General features: G+C 49.3%; 2 protein-coding genes across 2 annotated transcripts; one reads left to right on the forward strand and one right to left on the reverse strand.

The window, feature by feature from the left end:
* The first annotated feature begins 6,298 nt into the window (after positions 1-6,298).
* B3GALT9 (beta-1,3-galactosyltransferase 9) lies at positions 6,299-9,308 on the forward strand. The gene has a single exon (XM_058037968.1). It carries the CDS (start codon positions 6,587-6,589, stop codon positions 7,745-7,747), a length of 1,161 nt encoding a protein of 386 aa, XP_057893951.1. The 5' UTR covers positions 6,299-6,586; the 3' UTR covers positions 7,748-9,308.
* On the reverse strand, positions 8,638-15,816 carry PSMD5 (proteasome 26S subunit, non-ATPase 5). Its single transcript, XM_058037969.1, has 10 exons — positions 15,641-15,816; positions 15,339-15,483; positions 14,689-14,802; positions 13,772-13,900; positions 13,006-13,115; positions 12,515-12,657; positions 11,883-12,074; positions 11,580-11,689; positions 10,993-11,133; positions 8,638-10,537 (listed from the first exon to the last, which is right to left on the reverse strand). The coding sequence occupies exons 1-10, from the start codon at positions 15,811-15,813 to the stop codon at positions 10,280-10,282; spliced, it is 1,515 nt and encodes a 504-aa protein (XP_057893952.1). The 5' UTR covers positions 15,814-15,816; the 3' UTR covers positions 8,638-10,279.
* Positions 15,817-15,842: the final 26 nt, after the last annotated feature.

Raw genomic sequence — 15,842 nt, forward strand, 5'->3', positions numbered from 1 at the left:
ATTATCTGCTGCGAAGTGTCAACGTGCAGCTCGGCGAGGAGAGGGGTGGGTGGCACAGCAGCGTATTGACATGCTGGGTGATAACACAGGCGTGGGGGAGGAATTATTTAAAACAGTCAGATGCCGAGAGAAATGAAAAATGAAAGAGAAAGAGCCAGAAGAAGAGGACATCCCCATCCAAATGCTGGAGTTTGAATGGCAGGGTGGGGTTGGTTCTGCCTGACACTGGAGCCATCCCAGTGAGCTCAGGCCACCACTGGGACAAGCAGAGCAATCTGGTGGCATCCTGCCTGAGGAAAGAGCTCTGGGCCTGGTTTGCTCCCAACTCCGGCACAGGGCAATTCCCTGCATCCCTGAAACCATGAGGGAAGGGCAGGGCAGTGCCCTCAGCAAAGGTGTCATTCAGAATTTTGGGGGCTGAGCTGGTCCTTCCTGCCTTGCTGCAGCACTCCCCGAAATGCTATCGGTGCTACAAGTGCTCATTTCCCAGCAGACATTGTCACAAAACACAATTAATAAAGATTTCATGTACCTCCTACTACAGGGCTGTTCTCCTGATTCCCTCAGTCGTGACAGCTCAGCTGGGGAGCCCCTCAGCACCCCAACATTCCCTGAGCAGGAGAGCACACACTCTCAGCAAGGGGCTGCACCCCGACATTCCTGCCGGATTCTGGACAGGACAGCACACACTGCAAGGGGCTGCACCCCGACATTCCTGCCAAATTCTGGGCAGGAGAGCACACACTGTAAGGGGCTGCACCCCAACATTCCTGCCAAATTCTGGACAGGACAGCACACACTGTAAGGGGCTGCACCCCAACATTCCTGCCAAATTCTGGGCAGGAGAGCACGCTCTCTCAGCAAGGGGCTGCACCCCAACATTCCTGCCAAATTCTGGACAGGAGAGCACACTCTCTCAGCAAGGGGCTGCACCCCAACATTCCTGCCAAATTCTGGACAGGACAGCACACACTGCAAGGGGCTGCACCCCGACATTCCTGCCGGATTCTGGGCAGGACAGCACACTCTCTCAGCAAGGAGCTGCTCCCTGCCTGGGCAGGGGATGAGCAGCACACCCCAAGTGCTGTTTCCACAGCCGGGTGCTGTGTGTGAGCACAGGGCTCTCTGCTCTCCAGGCTCGGGGGGCAGCACAGGGGGCTCCCAGGCAAGGCAAACCCTCTGCCTGAGAACCCCCAGGGCTGGGAGCAGGGACAGGCCCTGCTGAAGGCTGCTCTGACACATCCCAGCCCAGCTGCCCGAGGAGGGGCCTGGCACAGGGCAGGGAGACTCAACTCTGCTGCTCCTGCAGTCTGGGAGAACAATAAATAAACCTGTGGGAGGCACCAGTGGGATGAGTCAGAGGCGAGAGCGAGAGAAAGTCGTCATGCACAGAGCACATCATCCGTGTCCAGCGACCCACAGGGCTCCAGGGGTTCGTGCCAGGGGGTCCCTGTGCTGCTCCAGCCCCCAATAACCCCCTGCCAGGGGGGCAATGGGCACAGCCCCACCAGCGGGAGCCTTGGCCATGCCTGGGGGGCTGCAGACCCTCCCAGCCCTGGGGACCAGCAGGAGCACAGCTGGATCCATCCAACAGCTGGAGAGGGTGGGCTGGGGCATCACTTGAGCCCCAGGAGCTGCATCCAGCTCCTGTTTCCCCCACGACCTTGGGCAAGCTTTGCCTTTTTGGGTGCATCACCCCGGGGCACGGAGGTGCCCAGGAGAAATGCTCCCGCTGGAACTTCTCCCATTTCTCCCAGGAGAAATGCCCAGCACAGGGCAGAGCAGCCACAGGCGTCAGGAACAGCAACAGCAGATCTGCTCCCAGCTGGAAACGTTGTCAGAGTGTGCAGTGAATTTAATCAGAGCAGAGCCCGAGCCCAGACTCCGGCGCTGCGGATGTTGTGCGTGTCAAATGAATTTCAGGGAGTCTCCATTTGCCAGGCACAGATACAGCCTGCAGGCAATGAAAGGACAAGGCAAAAAGCACCAAGAAAGCATCAAAAAAAGCAACTCACATGGCACAGTCTGAGAATTAATAACAACAAGGAAACTTCAGGCCTGCTGCAAAATAAGCAACTTTAGTGTCAAGTTGACATCTTGGCAGGGAGAGCACTTGGGGAACCTGCTCGGCCCTGTGGCCTCACAACTCAGCATTTCACACGAGTTTTGCTCTTTCCACTCAGCTCTTGTTAAACTCAGGGCTCTGAGGCTCAATGCAGCACTTGCAGAACACACAGGGGGCTGAGGCTGTCTTACCCAGGAATGCAGAGGTAGGGAATTGTCAAAGCTGTCAGTAATCTCAAGAAGGAATAATCAAACTTACCATAAAAAATGAGAGAGCTCTGTAACTCCTAGACTGATGTATGCAAAACAAAAAGAAGAACGCAGGAAGCTTGGCTATAAAGACTTGGGTTTAGTCTCATCAACCAGGCCATTAAATCAGAAGCAAAGACACCTTCATCTGCACTTTGGGAGCCACAGAGATGTTTGTCTGCTCTGACAGTGCTCAGGTTTGCTGGCTTGCTTTTCAGCTTCCTACTTTTATTTAATGCCCAAAGGGACATTAAATATCAAATAACAAGTGAAACACACTGTAGAACTCTTACAAAGCCTCTTCTTCCATCATTTCCCAAACCCCATGGAGAATGTGAGGTGAAGAAGTGCCTGCAAGAGCTGAATCATGTCTTCAAGCACAAACATTGCTATTAGGTGACTAAGACTAAACAGCCATCTCTATTTATTGCAACTGATGCTGTTATTAAAAACCAGGCAGGTCCCTCTGCAGCCCCTCGTGCTCTCAGGTCTGTGTGTGCTGGTGAAGCTGCAAAAGGCAGGTTGGAATAAAAGGGATGCTTTGTGTAGCATCCAAAACTCTTTGGAAACCTGGGAGTGCTTGGTGCTCCCAGAGCATCCTGGCTGGGGACTGCTGGGGTGACAAGGGGCACCTCTGAGCCTGAGAATCAGACAGGTGAATCCATCAGAGCACAGGGAATGCCTGCAGGAAAGGGATGTTGTGGCAGGAGGGCTCCAATAGGGGTTCTGAGCCATCCCTGGAGCAGGAGGCAGCAAGGGAAAATTTGCAAACCTGCCTGTGGGAATCAAGCTGGCTTTGGGAAGAGCCTGAGAGCATCAAGGGCACCATGGTGGGCACAGAGAGGGGTGCCCACCCCGCCCAGAAGGACATCTAGGGCAGGCTGAGCTCAAGCATTCACATTTGAACAAATTCATATTGGGAAACCTGATTTTCACTGGATTTTCCCCATCCATCCCCCTCTGCTGCTCCATCTCCTGAGAACGCTGCGTCATCCAAAGCCCTCGCATTTCCACAGAGTGAAGTGGAGCAGAGCTGAGGGAAGCCAGGCTCTGCTCCCCCTTCCAAATGTTCCCAGCACTGGGAGGGAAGCCAGGAGCCTTTAGGAGATGTTTTAAGGAGCTGCAGGTTGGGTTCCTCCTGCTCAACAGCATCTCCCACCACCCTCGTGGCAGCTCTGCTCTGACCTTTGGGTATCACAAAATAAACACTCTCCAAAAAATCAAACCCAAACACCCTCCAGTCTGAGCACTCACAGCTTTAGGACAGCTCAAGCTGCTCACAGTGTTACATCCCTGCTCCTGTAATGAGGTTTTCATGGACATAAAATTTAATGAAAATGTGAAAACATCTCACAGACAGCAAATTCCAGCCCTGTGGCTCAGGAAAATCTGCTCTCCTGGTTGACTGCCTAATTTACACCCCCAGCACTGTGCAGGGTCTCAGTGCAGCTGTAGGAACAGTGTTCCCATCCCCACTGACCTGACTGCAGCCATTCCAGGGTCCTGAACTCACTCCTGTCCAGGAAACTCCTGGATCTCCCTGGCAGTGAAGATTTCCCAAAAGAGCTTCATTTCACCCTCCTGAAAAGGGAGATAAGGTCACAATGAGCTGCTGGTGCTGTGTTTGCTGAAACCTGGGGCTACAGGTGATGGAGGGATCACCCCCAGGCAAACCTCCTGGAGCTCAGGGACTCATTTTCCCCTCCAGCATTCCTTGCCTTGCTGCTCCTCAGCTTTCTCCCAGTGGGACTCCACCAGGCTCTGTGGATAAAGAAAAACCCACATGGAAGAGCTGCCTGTGCCCTGACTGGGCCTGGGGAGTGTTAATTTTATATGTTTGGTATCAAAGGTGCTGCTGCCACCACAGAGCAGTGCTAAAGGAATGGCTTCAGCAGGGCTGCCAGCACCACGCTGGGCCTAATTGCACCAGGGATGATGCACACGTGGGGCTGATTATTACTATTATTTTATTATTCTAAAGATATTCCATTTTTAATGTGAGAGGTTTCAAACGCTGGTATTTATTTGCTAATTAAATGATTCAGCTGGAGACAGAATATCTTCAAAGAAGGAAATTTTTTTCCCCCAGAATGGGTATCTGGAGTTGCAGGGCTGTATTATTGTACATGAAAAAAATTTCCTTATTAGCCTTTTATTTCAGGGCACACATTTAACTGACACTTCCCGTGCTGACAGCTCACCCAGCTTCAAAGCACAACTTCTGTGAGGATTTTAGTGTGAGGCTGGGCTGGATGAAGCTGTGGCCCAGCTGACACACAAGCCCTGGGGAAGTTTTCCCTCTTTTTGGAGAGCCTGAAGCAGAAATCCACACTGGGACTTGCACAGTGTGAGTGTTTTGGGGTTTTTCAGTGGGGTAAGATGCACTTCCAAGCTGTGAGCAGATTTTGGGAACCTGGCTCCTTCTGTAATTCCTCTATTCCCTTTATCAACACAGCTGGGAGAGCTGAGCAGCTCAGCCAGGGCTGGGGATTAACCCTGGAGCCCTCAAGGCAGAAATCAAAGCTCTCCTCCATGTCCCTGGGACATTGGGCTAATCCAGGCTGCCCTGAGGATGCTGCAGGGAGCCTTGCAATGGTCCAGCCAAGACAAACCAGAGCAGTGCTGCGCTCTCCTTTCACCCAAGGATGCAGAACAGAAACGCACCCTGACCTCTGAGAAATCTCAGAATTAAACAGAAACCACGATCTCCCTGCTCTCCCAAGGAGGCTGGAGCCCCGCCAAGGCTGAGCACCCCAACCCACCCCTCAAACAGCAGCATTGCCACCCCCCAACCCTCCCTGCCCTGCTGGGATCCCAAAGCCCCTCTCCCCTCAGTGCTCCCCAGCCCCAGTGCCAAAGCCAACTGTCCCCTGCTGACAGCTCCATCCTGTTTGTGGTGTCTTTGGCACTTCCCCCTGCAGCACTTCCAGGCCCCTGTGGCTCCCCAGCCCCCGCGGCTCCAGCACAGCCAGGGCTGAGCCAACAGCAACACACAGAGCCTGAGGAGCAGCCGAGGCCCAGCCCGGCCAGGAGAGCCCCAGGGCTGCAGCCAGCCCGGCCCAGCAGCACCCACGGCCTCGGGGGGCCTCCACCACCCCTCACGAGGCAACCCCACAAGTTCCCACCCCACACAAGGCAACCCCACAAGCTCCCAGCCCACACAAGGCAACCCCACAAGCTCCCACCCCACACGAGGCAACCCCACAAGCTCCCAGCCCACACAAGGCAACCCCACAAGCTCCCAGCCCACACAAGGCAACCCCACAAGCTCCCAGCCCACACGAGGCAACCCCACAAGTTCCCACCCCACAAGCTCCCACCCCACACGAGGCAACCCCACAAGCTCCCACCCCACACGAGGCAACCCCACAAGCTCCCACCCCACACAAGGCAACCCCACAAGCTCCCAGCCCAGAGCTCCAGCTCAGGAGATGCAGAGCCCAGCAACTGCCCCAGACTGGGGGACCAACACCACAATGGCACAGCTGTGACAAACACAACCCCCAGGGCCAGCAGGTCAAGGACAGACTCGGCAGTGCCAGGGGTTCCTCTGACCAAGCAAGCCCCAGCATTTGCTTCAGTTATTTCCCAGAAATTAAAGAAGGGAAAGGCCAGGGTTTTGTTAGCTTTGTGTTTTATGTGCCTGCAACATGATCAGCCCCGGGGATCATCTTTCCTGTGCCCAGGCAGGTGAGGTGGAAGGCACAGGCTGCAGGTACTGGGCAGTAACTGGATCCTGCAGACCCAGATCCAGCCAGAGCCAGGAGACACTGCCCAGAGAGCCCCTGCTGCAGGGACAGCTCCCAGCACCATGCAGGTAAGTGCTGCAGCCCCTTACAGCTTTCACAGGATGGGGGTGGAAGGGACCTTAAAGATCATCTCATTCCACTCCCTTCCAACCTTCCACTTTCCCACGCTGCTCCAAGCCCCATCCAACCCTGCCTTTCCCTCTGGATTCTAACCCTGACAGCTTTCATAGGGCAGGGTCAGGCCAAATAACACAAGTTGTCCTTCAAGGACAGATTAAGGGGCACCTCAAGCCTTCAGTAACAGGTTGAAAATAGTAAAAAATTATTCATATTATTCATAGCAAGTCATACTTCAGTATTTCCACACATGGATGCACAGAGAGTTTCAACACGTTAACGCCCTTCTGAGTTTGGGATCTCACTGTGCCTCAAGCAGATTTCTTAGTTTCTAGGAGAAAAAAAACTCACACTAATAATACAAAGACCAGTCTAGAAGTGTTTGCTTTGCATGCTTATATTGTAAAATGAGGGAAAGCCTTTGGGTTGAGAGGCAGGAGAGCTCAGTGTCCCTGTTGCTGTTCCAGCTGATGCTCTGCAGGCTCCGCACACACCAGTGGTGCTTCATCCTCTGCAACGTGCTGCTCTTCCACCTGCTGCTCTTTGGGGCAGATTTACTGGAGCAATACTTCCTGCAGTCCCTGCCTCTCTCCTACACTGATGCAAAGGCTCTGGAGATCAGGGACAGGGCCAGGAAGCTGGATCTGGATCCTCTGGAGGCCAACCTCTCTTCCAGGAGCAGCAGTGCAGTGACTTGCTCCAACCAGGAGATATTCCTGCTCATTGTGGTGTGCAGCAGCCCGGAGAACAGGACAAGACGTGATGCCATCAGGCAGACCTGGGGCAACGCCACGGCCTCCAGGGCTTACAGTGTGCTCACTGTGTTTGCTGTAGGGAAGGCAGCCTCAGCAAGCACCCAGCTGGAGATCCAGGAGGAGGCTCAAAGGCACAGAGACATCATTGAAGGCAGTTTCATCGACTCCCCCCAGACACAGACACAGAAGATGCTGATGAGCGTGGAGTGGACGGTGATTTTCTGTCCCCGCGCCAGGTTCATCCTTCACACAGCCCAGGACGTGTTTGTGGGTGTCCCCAGCCTGGCTGTGCACCTGCAGAGCTTAGCCCAGCAGGAGGACATCTACCTGGGCAGGGTGGTTCACCACGCAGTGCCCGACAGGGACCCCCAGAGCCCCGGCTTTGTCCCCCTCCATCTGTACCCCCAGCAGTTCTACCCGGATTTCTGCCACGGCAGCGCTTTCCTCCTGTCCCAGGACGTGGCCCGCAAGGTTTTCGTGGCTGCCAGGGAGGTGCCCCTGGCACTGCCCCCCGCTGCCTTTGTAGGGGTCTGTGCCAAGAGAGCTGGCATCAGTGCCAGGCACAGCTCCCGCTTCGCTGGGGACAAGCACATCAGCTACAACCCCTGCTGCTATAAATTCATTTTCACCTCTTCTGCCATGAGGGAGGACGAGCTATTTACGGACTGGAAGGAAACGAGCGATGGGGAGGATTGCTCCCTACTGCAAACCTACTACAGCCTGGTGTCCTGCAAGGTTCTGACCTACATTGATAACTTCAAACAGTTCAGCTTGGACAGGATAAAAAATGAGCTCCTTCATTTCGTCAATTAATGCTTAACTCCTGCTTGAAGAGGCTGGATTTTCTTTCATCAGCTGTGTTATCCTGTACAAAGGATGCCCTCCCAAAGTTCGCTCTTTTCCCTTCAGCAGCAAATGGATTCTCACTGTTACAGTGTGACAGAGCAGAACTGGATGTCCTCTGCCTCTAAGTACCTACAAGTGCATGCATGGAAGTAAAAAAGGATATTCCAGCAGACTTGTCTATACCCATGGCTTTTCACACTTTTCAGTCTTCAAAACTTCTTTTTTATGTGAGTGAGGCATCACCTACTTCCAAAGAATTCTGGAACAAAGGGGAAGCTTTCCATCCACAAAAGGAGCTGCTTCTGAGCAGGCTGGTTCAGAGAGAAACAGAGCAGCTGCAGCAGGAACAGACACTGAGCCATCATGGAAATTCCTCAAGTAAAGCTGTTTGTTAACATCCATCAAATGACAAGGTTTGGTTTGGGATTTTTGGGTTTTTTAAACCAAATGTTACCTCAGCATGTTACCTCAGTTCTCCAGCATTCCATTTTGTGGTTTTCCTCAATTATTTCCACCTGTTACTTTAAGGGGGGGGTGACAAAAACAACACATTTCAAAATTGTCATTTATATCAGCTACAGCAGCAGCATGTAATCCATATGGCAATGTACAGCATGGGCAGGGAACTGCCTCTGAGTAATAAGGGGAAAGTGATCAATTAATCAATCAACTCTGAGCTCAAAGCTCAACAAAATAAAGCATATGTGTATACATAAAAAAAATCCCCTTGTTTGGCATCTCTGCACATTCTAAAATATTGTCTTTGGCAAATGTACCATGCAAAGCAGATGCTAAATACTCAGCACACAGAGTAGCCTTCAAAAGCACCAGCTGAAAACACACATGGAAGAGGCTCATGAATTGCAGAACAGGTTTATATATTGATTTCTTTTACTGACATTTCAGCATATGGCTGCACAGAGCCACCAGCACACAAAGCCACCTACAATAACAGAGCTGAACTGCCCAGAACAAGTGCAAGCCAAGGACTTGTACACTCCTTTATTTCCTTTTTAGTGCTTTAAAGTGTTTGCTGGATGCAGGACCCATGGAGCTCCTGAGCTCTCTCCAGACATGAGACACTGCAGTGCATTTCTCACTGGCACATCTTTATTGGGCACATTGAGGGTAAAAGCAGCAGCACTGGGATGCAGGATGACAACTCAGGGACATCTTGGGGAACAAGGCACCTCACCTGCATTTAGACAGCTTAGCAAACATTAAGGGATCTCCCCCAGCTCCTCTGAGCTCTCCTGGCAGCAATTTTTGGCAGGCAATGCCAGCTGCACCTCCAGCTACCTCAGGCAAAGGCAGAGTTCCTGCAGGACAGATCCCCCTGCTTCCCCTGGCAGCACAGGGACACGGGGCAGGACTCCCCACAGCCACACTTAACTGAAGAAGCCCCAAAGCAGTAATTTCTTGTTTTATTCTGCTCCTCCTCAACAAAAATAATACAAGGCTTTGACAGAAATACCCTGTGGTCTGTTTATGGGCAAAGACACACACCATGGAGTGCCCAGCCACTCCTGATTCTCTGCCACAGCTCTGGCATCTTCAAAAGAAGATTCCAACTTCCTAAGATGCCACATTTCCATACTCCCACTTCATTCACTCCCTGCACACAAGAGCTCCATGTTCTCATCCCTTTTAATGATCTAACTCAGGTAACTAAAATACCACATTTCTTTAAATAACACTTTAAAAAATTGCATCTCTGTTAAAAAATAGTGTAAACAATTCAAGATTTGGTTCTGAATAGCCTTGTAGTGCTCCAGCCACCAAACTGAGCTGCCACCCCACAGCACAGCCAGCCAGGGACACAGAGCTCCCTGGTGGGTTTGATCCCTACAGTGCAATGATTTGTTTTTAAAAGGGCTAAAAACCTTTCTTTCTTTTTAAATCCTCAGCAGAAAATGTAAACAATATTTAGGATTATTTATTCCAGCAAGACTCACATCCAGCAGGTTGAAAACAAGAGAATCCAGTCCATACTCCCTCGTGTGGGCACTATCACTTACTCAGCAACAGGATTCTGACAGAACAGAGTGTTCCATGCAAGTGCCAACTCTGGCAGGTAAAAAAAGGAATTATAAAAGAATATAAATTATGGCAGCATCTGAGGTTAGAAACCTTGAGGTGTTTTGGTGGTTTTTCTTAACTGAACTGTAACCTACCGATAAAACAAAACAGAAACTCCAAACCCAAGAACAATTGAAATAAACACTGATTAATTCTGCCAAATAAAACAGCCAGCAGCTGCTAAGTGCTCACCTGGGTCACCTGCCTCATGAAGCACACAGGGAACTTCTGCCATGACATTTTAGGGGGAAATACCAAACAAGTTTTAATTTGCTCTCCTGACTCATTTCAAATAGAGTCAAAATATCTTCACACTCCTTTACAGAGACACCTCCAGTGTGGAGAGTTTTTACACCTTGTACCTCAACACCTGTGCCAGGACTGTGTTCTGCAAGAGGGGCACCCCAGACACCAAGGACATTATTCTGCTCCTTCCACAGCTGTAGTAGAAGCTGCTTGAACATAATAGGGGCCCTCGAGCAGGTAAGCCCTGAGCCTCAGGTAGTACTGATTGCCAAAGATCTCTGCAATGGTTTTGGAGTTCACCAGGGCCTTCACCAGTTCGTATTTTGCATCCTTTGAAGCTTTGTCAGGCTCCACAGATCTGTCCACAACGTACTCCACAAACCCTGGGCTGCTCAGCATCAGCTTCTGGGCCCATGGCTGGTTTGCAATGGCCTGAACAGGAAACAAAAGATGTGAGAGGTGGGGGGGAACATTTTAAAAAAAGCAGCTACACAGTAGGGTTTTACAGTGACAAGGAACAGGAAAAATTAAATTATATAAGAAACCACCACTCAAATCAAGCAGCAGGGTTTAACACTGGAGAACAAGTAGAGCTCAGAGTTTTGAGGGAATTATCACAGCAGTGTCTCTGCTAGAGAAGCAGCACCTTGGAGCACAGCTCTTGCCTTTTTTATCCCCCTCTCCAATTTATTAGAAAATTAGCATTACAGACATGATGTGTCTGCTGCATCATTTAAATGGGGAAGCCAAGTGGGACCTGAGGAACAAAGCCTTTTTCTGATCACTTCAACTAGAAGCTGAAATCCTTCACTTTGAAGAAATAACTAAATCTGAGACTGAAGGGCACCACAAGTCCCTCCCTGATGTTTCAGAGCAAAAGCACTCACAGTAAACACCCGTAGAGCCCCACAGTGGAGATCGGGGAATGGCTGTGTGCTGATGCTCCTGAACAGCTCCAGGGGCTGGCTGGACAAGGATGTGAACCAGGATTCAGTCATTCTTAAAAGGTCTTCTGTCTGCTGGTCTGGCTGCATAAATCATAAAAATGAGAATTTGATTAGGATTATGAAAAGCTTTCAGGTTTTTGGGATGTGTTCAAATGGTTTAATCACCCCTTTAGAGCTACACTGTTAACCCAGAGCCCTGGATCCAAAGACCACAGGGACTGGAGCAGTTTGCTCCCATCCCTCTGAGCACAAGGATGTGAACCTGCTTCCTCTCAACTCCCTCATCAATGAAGTCTTGACTTCATCTTTTATTAACATTTCAGAACACCTGGCACCCTACAAACAAACCCAACCTTTAGCAAACCAACCAAGGAATTTCAAACCAGTAAATCCATGACTCAGAACACTGAAAGCACCACTGCCACCCGACCTAGAGGCTGCAAAATGTCTCCCACAGTTACTCAGGTGTGTGATGATTTCATTCTTGGAGATTTAAAGAAAAACCAAAGACAAAAAGCCCAACTTACAGGCAAGTAAAGCAGCGATGAAATGGCATCCAAGCAGCGGAGCCGTAACTCGGTGGGGGCATTCTTGGCCTGGTGCCCCATTTTGCTTAAGAGATTTTGAAATCTACTTCCTTTCAAAACAAAAACAAAAACAAAGTGCTCTTAATTAATTCAGCCAGATCTCTACAGGAATATAGTTACCCACCAGTTACATTATAAATTTATTCATTAGATAAGTGAATATTTTTTCCATTCCTTTCTGTATCACCCCAAACCAATTCACTCTTATATTATAAAGTATTATTAAATAAAGAAGATACTAACTGGTTTTCTGTAAAACCTGTTTGCCTTCCACATTTGATCCCAGGATTCCCAGTGTGTCCACAGCCACCCCAATCATGGTTGGATCCTGACTTTCTGCCATTTCAAAGACTTTTTCCATAAAGACAGGGTAGCGCTCGCAGATCTGCTGGGGACTGTCCACAACAGCCAGATTGCCAAAAAATTTAACAAATCCTGAGAAAACAAAACCAAAAAAAGCATTGAGTGGAAGAACAGCAACTTCAGCAACGGCAAAATTAAATGTACATTAACATGAGACTGATTTGTTCCTAAACATGTGTTATTAAGGCTGAACAGTGTTGGTTGGTAAAGAGCTCAAAATAAAGACAGAACTAAGCAACAAGCCAAATATTTTGACTGTTGCTTAATTCATGATGTTTGTACTCCTAAAAAAGGCTACAATAACACAAACTTTAAAGCTACAGCACAGCCTGCCCAGATCTTACTGAGGAGCATCCTTCAGACTGGATATGTACAATACTGGATATTTAAAAACGCTGAGGGACAATCTAATATTCAAAATTTCCCCTGAGCTTTCAGCAGAGAGGCTTGGCAGTGCTGTGCATTTAACCAAAGCAAGCAGCAAAGGCTGGCAAGGAGGAATTCAGTGGCACCTGGCAGGTAGAAGCTGGAGAAGGGGTCAGACTGTGCCCCCAGGATGATGTTGGAGATCCTGTCGATCACTCCCTGCTGGGCCAGGTACTGCCGGCCCTGCGGGCTGTGGGCCAGCGCTGTCACCATCTCGATGCACGTGGCCCTGCAACGCCAAAAAAACCAGATTTGGGTTTGTTTCAGTGGGGCTTCAAGCACTCAGTGATTAACAAAAAGAAACCACACCCATAAGACACAATCCTAGCAAAGAAACTCAAATGATCGCAACTGTTCAGCTCATTCAGCTCTTTAGATTTGGGAAAGAGCTTGAAAATGTTTCTGCTGCGGCCAAACACGGTAACTGTCACTCCATTAATGTATGAAGTATTTGACACCCAAGGCAGTTTAAGGAGAGGCAGGTACAGCGTTTTTCTTTTTACAAGAAACACACACAAATACATTTGTTAGAGTTTTAACAGTGGTGGAAATGTCCTTGGCACACTCACCAACATACCTGACCAGCACATCCTCTCCAGTCAGCTCCCCAATTAACTCTGAGATTAACCCACTGCTGGCACAGTAATTCAGAGACTCTGCTGACACTGATGAAATCTCCACAATTAACTAAATAAAAGCAAAAAGGACAGTTTATAAAAACATTATAATAATTCCCTGCAACAGCCAAATACATCTTCTGTGCTAGTTAACCTTACATATATTAAATATGGAATCACATTTAATAACATTTTTATTATTAACCCAAATGTCTGCATGAAGCAACTTCATAAGGAGTTCCAAGTTTCCAGCACTTGCATTTGATCTCTATTCACAATCAGCTCTTCCTGTGCTATCCCCATTAAGCTCTAGAATGATTAAATTGTGTTAGTCCCCCTTTGCCAAACATCTCTAGACTGACAGCTGGCATCTCTCCAAAACTCTTAGCAGCACTTCACATCCAAAAGTCAAGAGGCAACAGTTAACTATCTAACTTTTATTTTCAGTGAAACAAACACTTTCTGGTGCCTTTAGTGATTCTGTGTAGCCCTTCCAATGCCTTAGGCACCACAAGTCAGAAAATTAACAGCAATGTACACTTTTACACCAAAAAATGAGAAAGAGAAGTTACTGCAGCACGGGGACTCTCATGATGTCATCTCCCACTCCTTTCCAGTTTCGGTACAACACAGACATGAAGGAAAGGGGGTGAAGCAGTGAGAAACAATGATGTAAAAGCAATAAAGGGCAGGCTGGAGCAGGAGCAGCAGAGAAGGTGTGCCCACCTCATAGACGCGGTAGCGAACGATGTCACTGGTGGCCATGACCCTCCTCAGGTCCCCCAGCAAGCTGCTCCCAAACAGGGCCTCCAGCCCCTCCTGGCTCTGGGCTATCCTGGACAGAGATTTGATGGCCTGCAAGCAAAAACAGGAGCTTGTTAGTATGAAAAATGCATGTTTTGTGATTGGCTTTTGGCAAATACTAAAACGAATATTATACGTGCTGTGCTAGAAAGTAATGCTGTGTTAATTCTCTTAAGCAGCGTGTTAAATATAGTTTTAGGTTATAACAAAATGTTAAAATAGAAACTGTGCTATGTAGGATGCTTTTTTTTAAAGAAAGGACTCACACTGAGATAGCAGCCACAGGACACCTGAATCTTTCAGAGCAAGAGAATTTATTGCTCCATTATCAGGAGAAATGAACTTCTTCCCATTAGGATTCAGAGGAAGAAGCTGACACCAACCAGACAGAATCCTGTGTTTGAATGGAATTTATGCATCATGTCTGAGGTGTATGAATATGCAACAGGTTATTGTTTGTAAGGGTTAATCCTCTGTTAAAGTGGGTTCTTTTTCAGGCTTGTGCTGCTATCAGTAACTCTTTGTCTCTATTGTCTTTTATTGTCCTAATTTAATTTGCCCAAATGATTATTACTCTAATTGTATTACTATTTTTACCACCATTTTATTGCTATTAAACTTTTAAAATTTTAAAAACAAGTGACTGGCGTTTTTCACATTTTTAAAAAGGAACAAATCACCCAGAGAAGAAAATCCAAGACTATCAGGTTTTAGCTCTTTATTAACTACAGCTATACACTTAATTTAATTCTAATTCACTTTTCACTGATGACAGCTCATTATTACTGCCACCAACCACGCCAGCTGGCAGAGGAATGGGACAACAAAGGCACCTTTACCTCTTTGGCCACTGCTATTTTCTCCTCTCCAATGCAGTTTATGATTTGCTGTAACAGCTCAGGGCTGTGCAGAATCTCTGGGACAGCAGCTGAGTCCTCAACAATCCTCCCAATCTGATCAAAGAGACACAGCAAATAACATGAGAACAAATTATTTTCCACTGCAAGGATCCTCAAGCACTGGAGCAGCTGAACAGAAACCAGAGTCACAATTTTTTGAGGTTTTTGGATCAAAACTCAGCTGGACAACACCTGAGCAGGTGCTCTCAGCTGAATTTCTATAAATCCATCCCAAACCACAACATCCCACACTCCTCTTCTTTGAAATCAATGCAGCAAGTGTCGAGCTCCCACAGCCTGTTTGGGGTTTCCACAATAGTGTAAACTATCCTGAATATCAAATTTTTGCTGCTTTTAGTTCTTCCATCACCTGCTGGCCTGGAAAGCTTTAACCAGGGCACGTGGCTGAAGTTTTATTCACAACTTGCTTTTGACAGGACATAGTTTTGGACATTATTATTGACATATCACAAAGCATTATACACAGTGCAAAGAAATCATCCCAAATGGCACAAGTGTAGGGCACAATTCCTGCTTTGATCACAAAGGCAGGAAAGAGCAGAGGGGGACAAACGCAGGAAAGCCTGTACCTGGGACATGGCGAGGATCTTCACGGAGTCATCGGGGTGGAACAGGCCCTTGTGCAGCTCCTCCCTGAGGCTCCGGATCACGTAAAGCGGGTCCAGGGCCTGCAGGAGCCTCTCCAGGATGGAAACACACGCGGACACCTGTTCCCTGCGCGGGACGGAGAGAAAAGCGAGCCCTTGAGGACAGGAACATCGCTGTGCCACCTCCCGGCCCGAAAGAGGGCAGGGAATGAGCCGGGGAGGCGGCGGGACCGCCCCGCTCCGGGAGCACGGCAGCGGGGCCGGGCAGGCCCACCGGAGCTCACCGGTCATTGACGGCGAGGAGGCTGAAGAGCGCCCTCAGGTGATGCTCGGCTAGGCGGGAGCGGAGGGCGGCGAGCGGCACGGCCTGCACGGCGACCCGCAGGGCCCGCAGCTCCTCCAGGGCCGCGTCCCGCCGCGCCGCCCGCTCCAGCAGCTCCGCCGCCGCCTCCGCCATCTTGGCCGCCTCCGCCACCTCCCGGCGGT

The sequence above is a fragment of the Melospiza georgiana genome, chromosome 20, assembly GCF_028018845.1.
Source record: "Melospiza georgiana isolate bMelGeo1 chromosome 20, bMelGeo1.pri, whole genome shotgun sequence".
NCBI classification, from domain to species: Eukaryota; Metazoa; Chordata; class Aves; order Passeriformes; family Passerellidae; genus Melospiza; species Melospiza georgiana.

What these genes read in the sequence shown, in the direction of transcription:
- PSMD5 (XM_058037969.1), bottom strand. Translation starts at nt 15,813, where the DNA reads ATGGCGGAGGCGGCGGCGGAGCTGCTGGAGCGGGCGGCGCGGCGGGAC. An exon ending in AGATCCTCGCCATGTCCCAG is followed by an intron (nt 14,803 to 15,338) that starts GTACAGGCTTTC and finishes CTCTTTGATCAG; the next exon opens with ATTGGGAGGATTGTTGAGGA. An exon ending in AAATAGCAGTGGCCAAAGAG is followed by an intron (nt 13,901 to 14,688) that starts GTAAAGGTGCCT and finishes TTTTGCTTGCAG; the next exon opens with GCCATCAAATCTCTGTCCAG.
- B3GALT9 (XM_058037968.1), top strand. Translation starts at nt 6,587, where the DNA reads ATGAGGGAAAGCCTTTGGGTTGAGAGGCAGGAGAGCTCAGTGTCCCTG.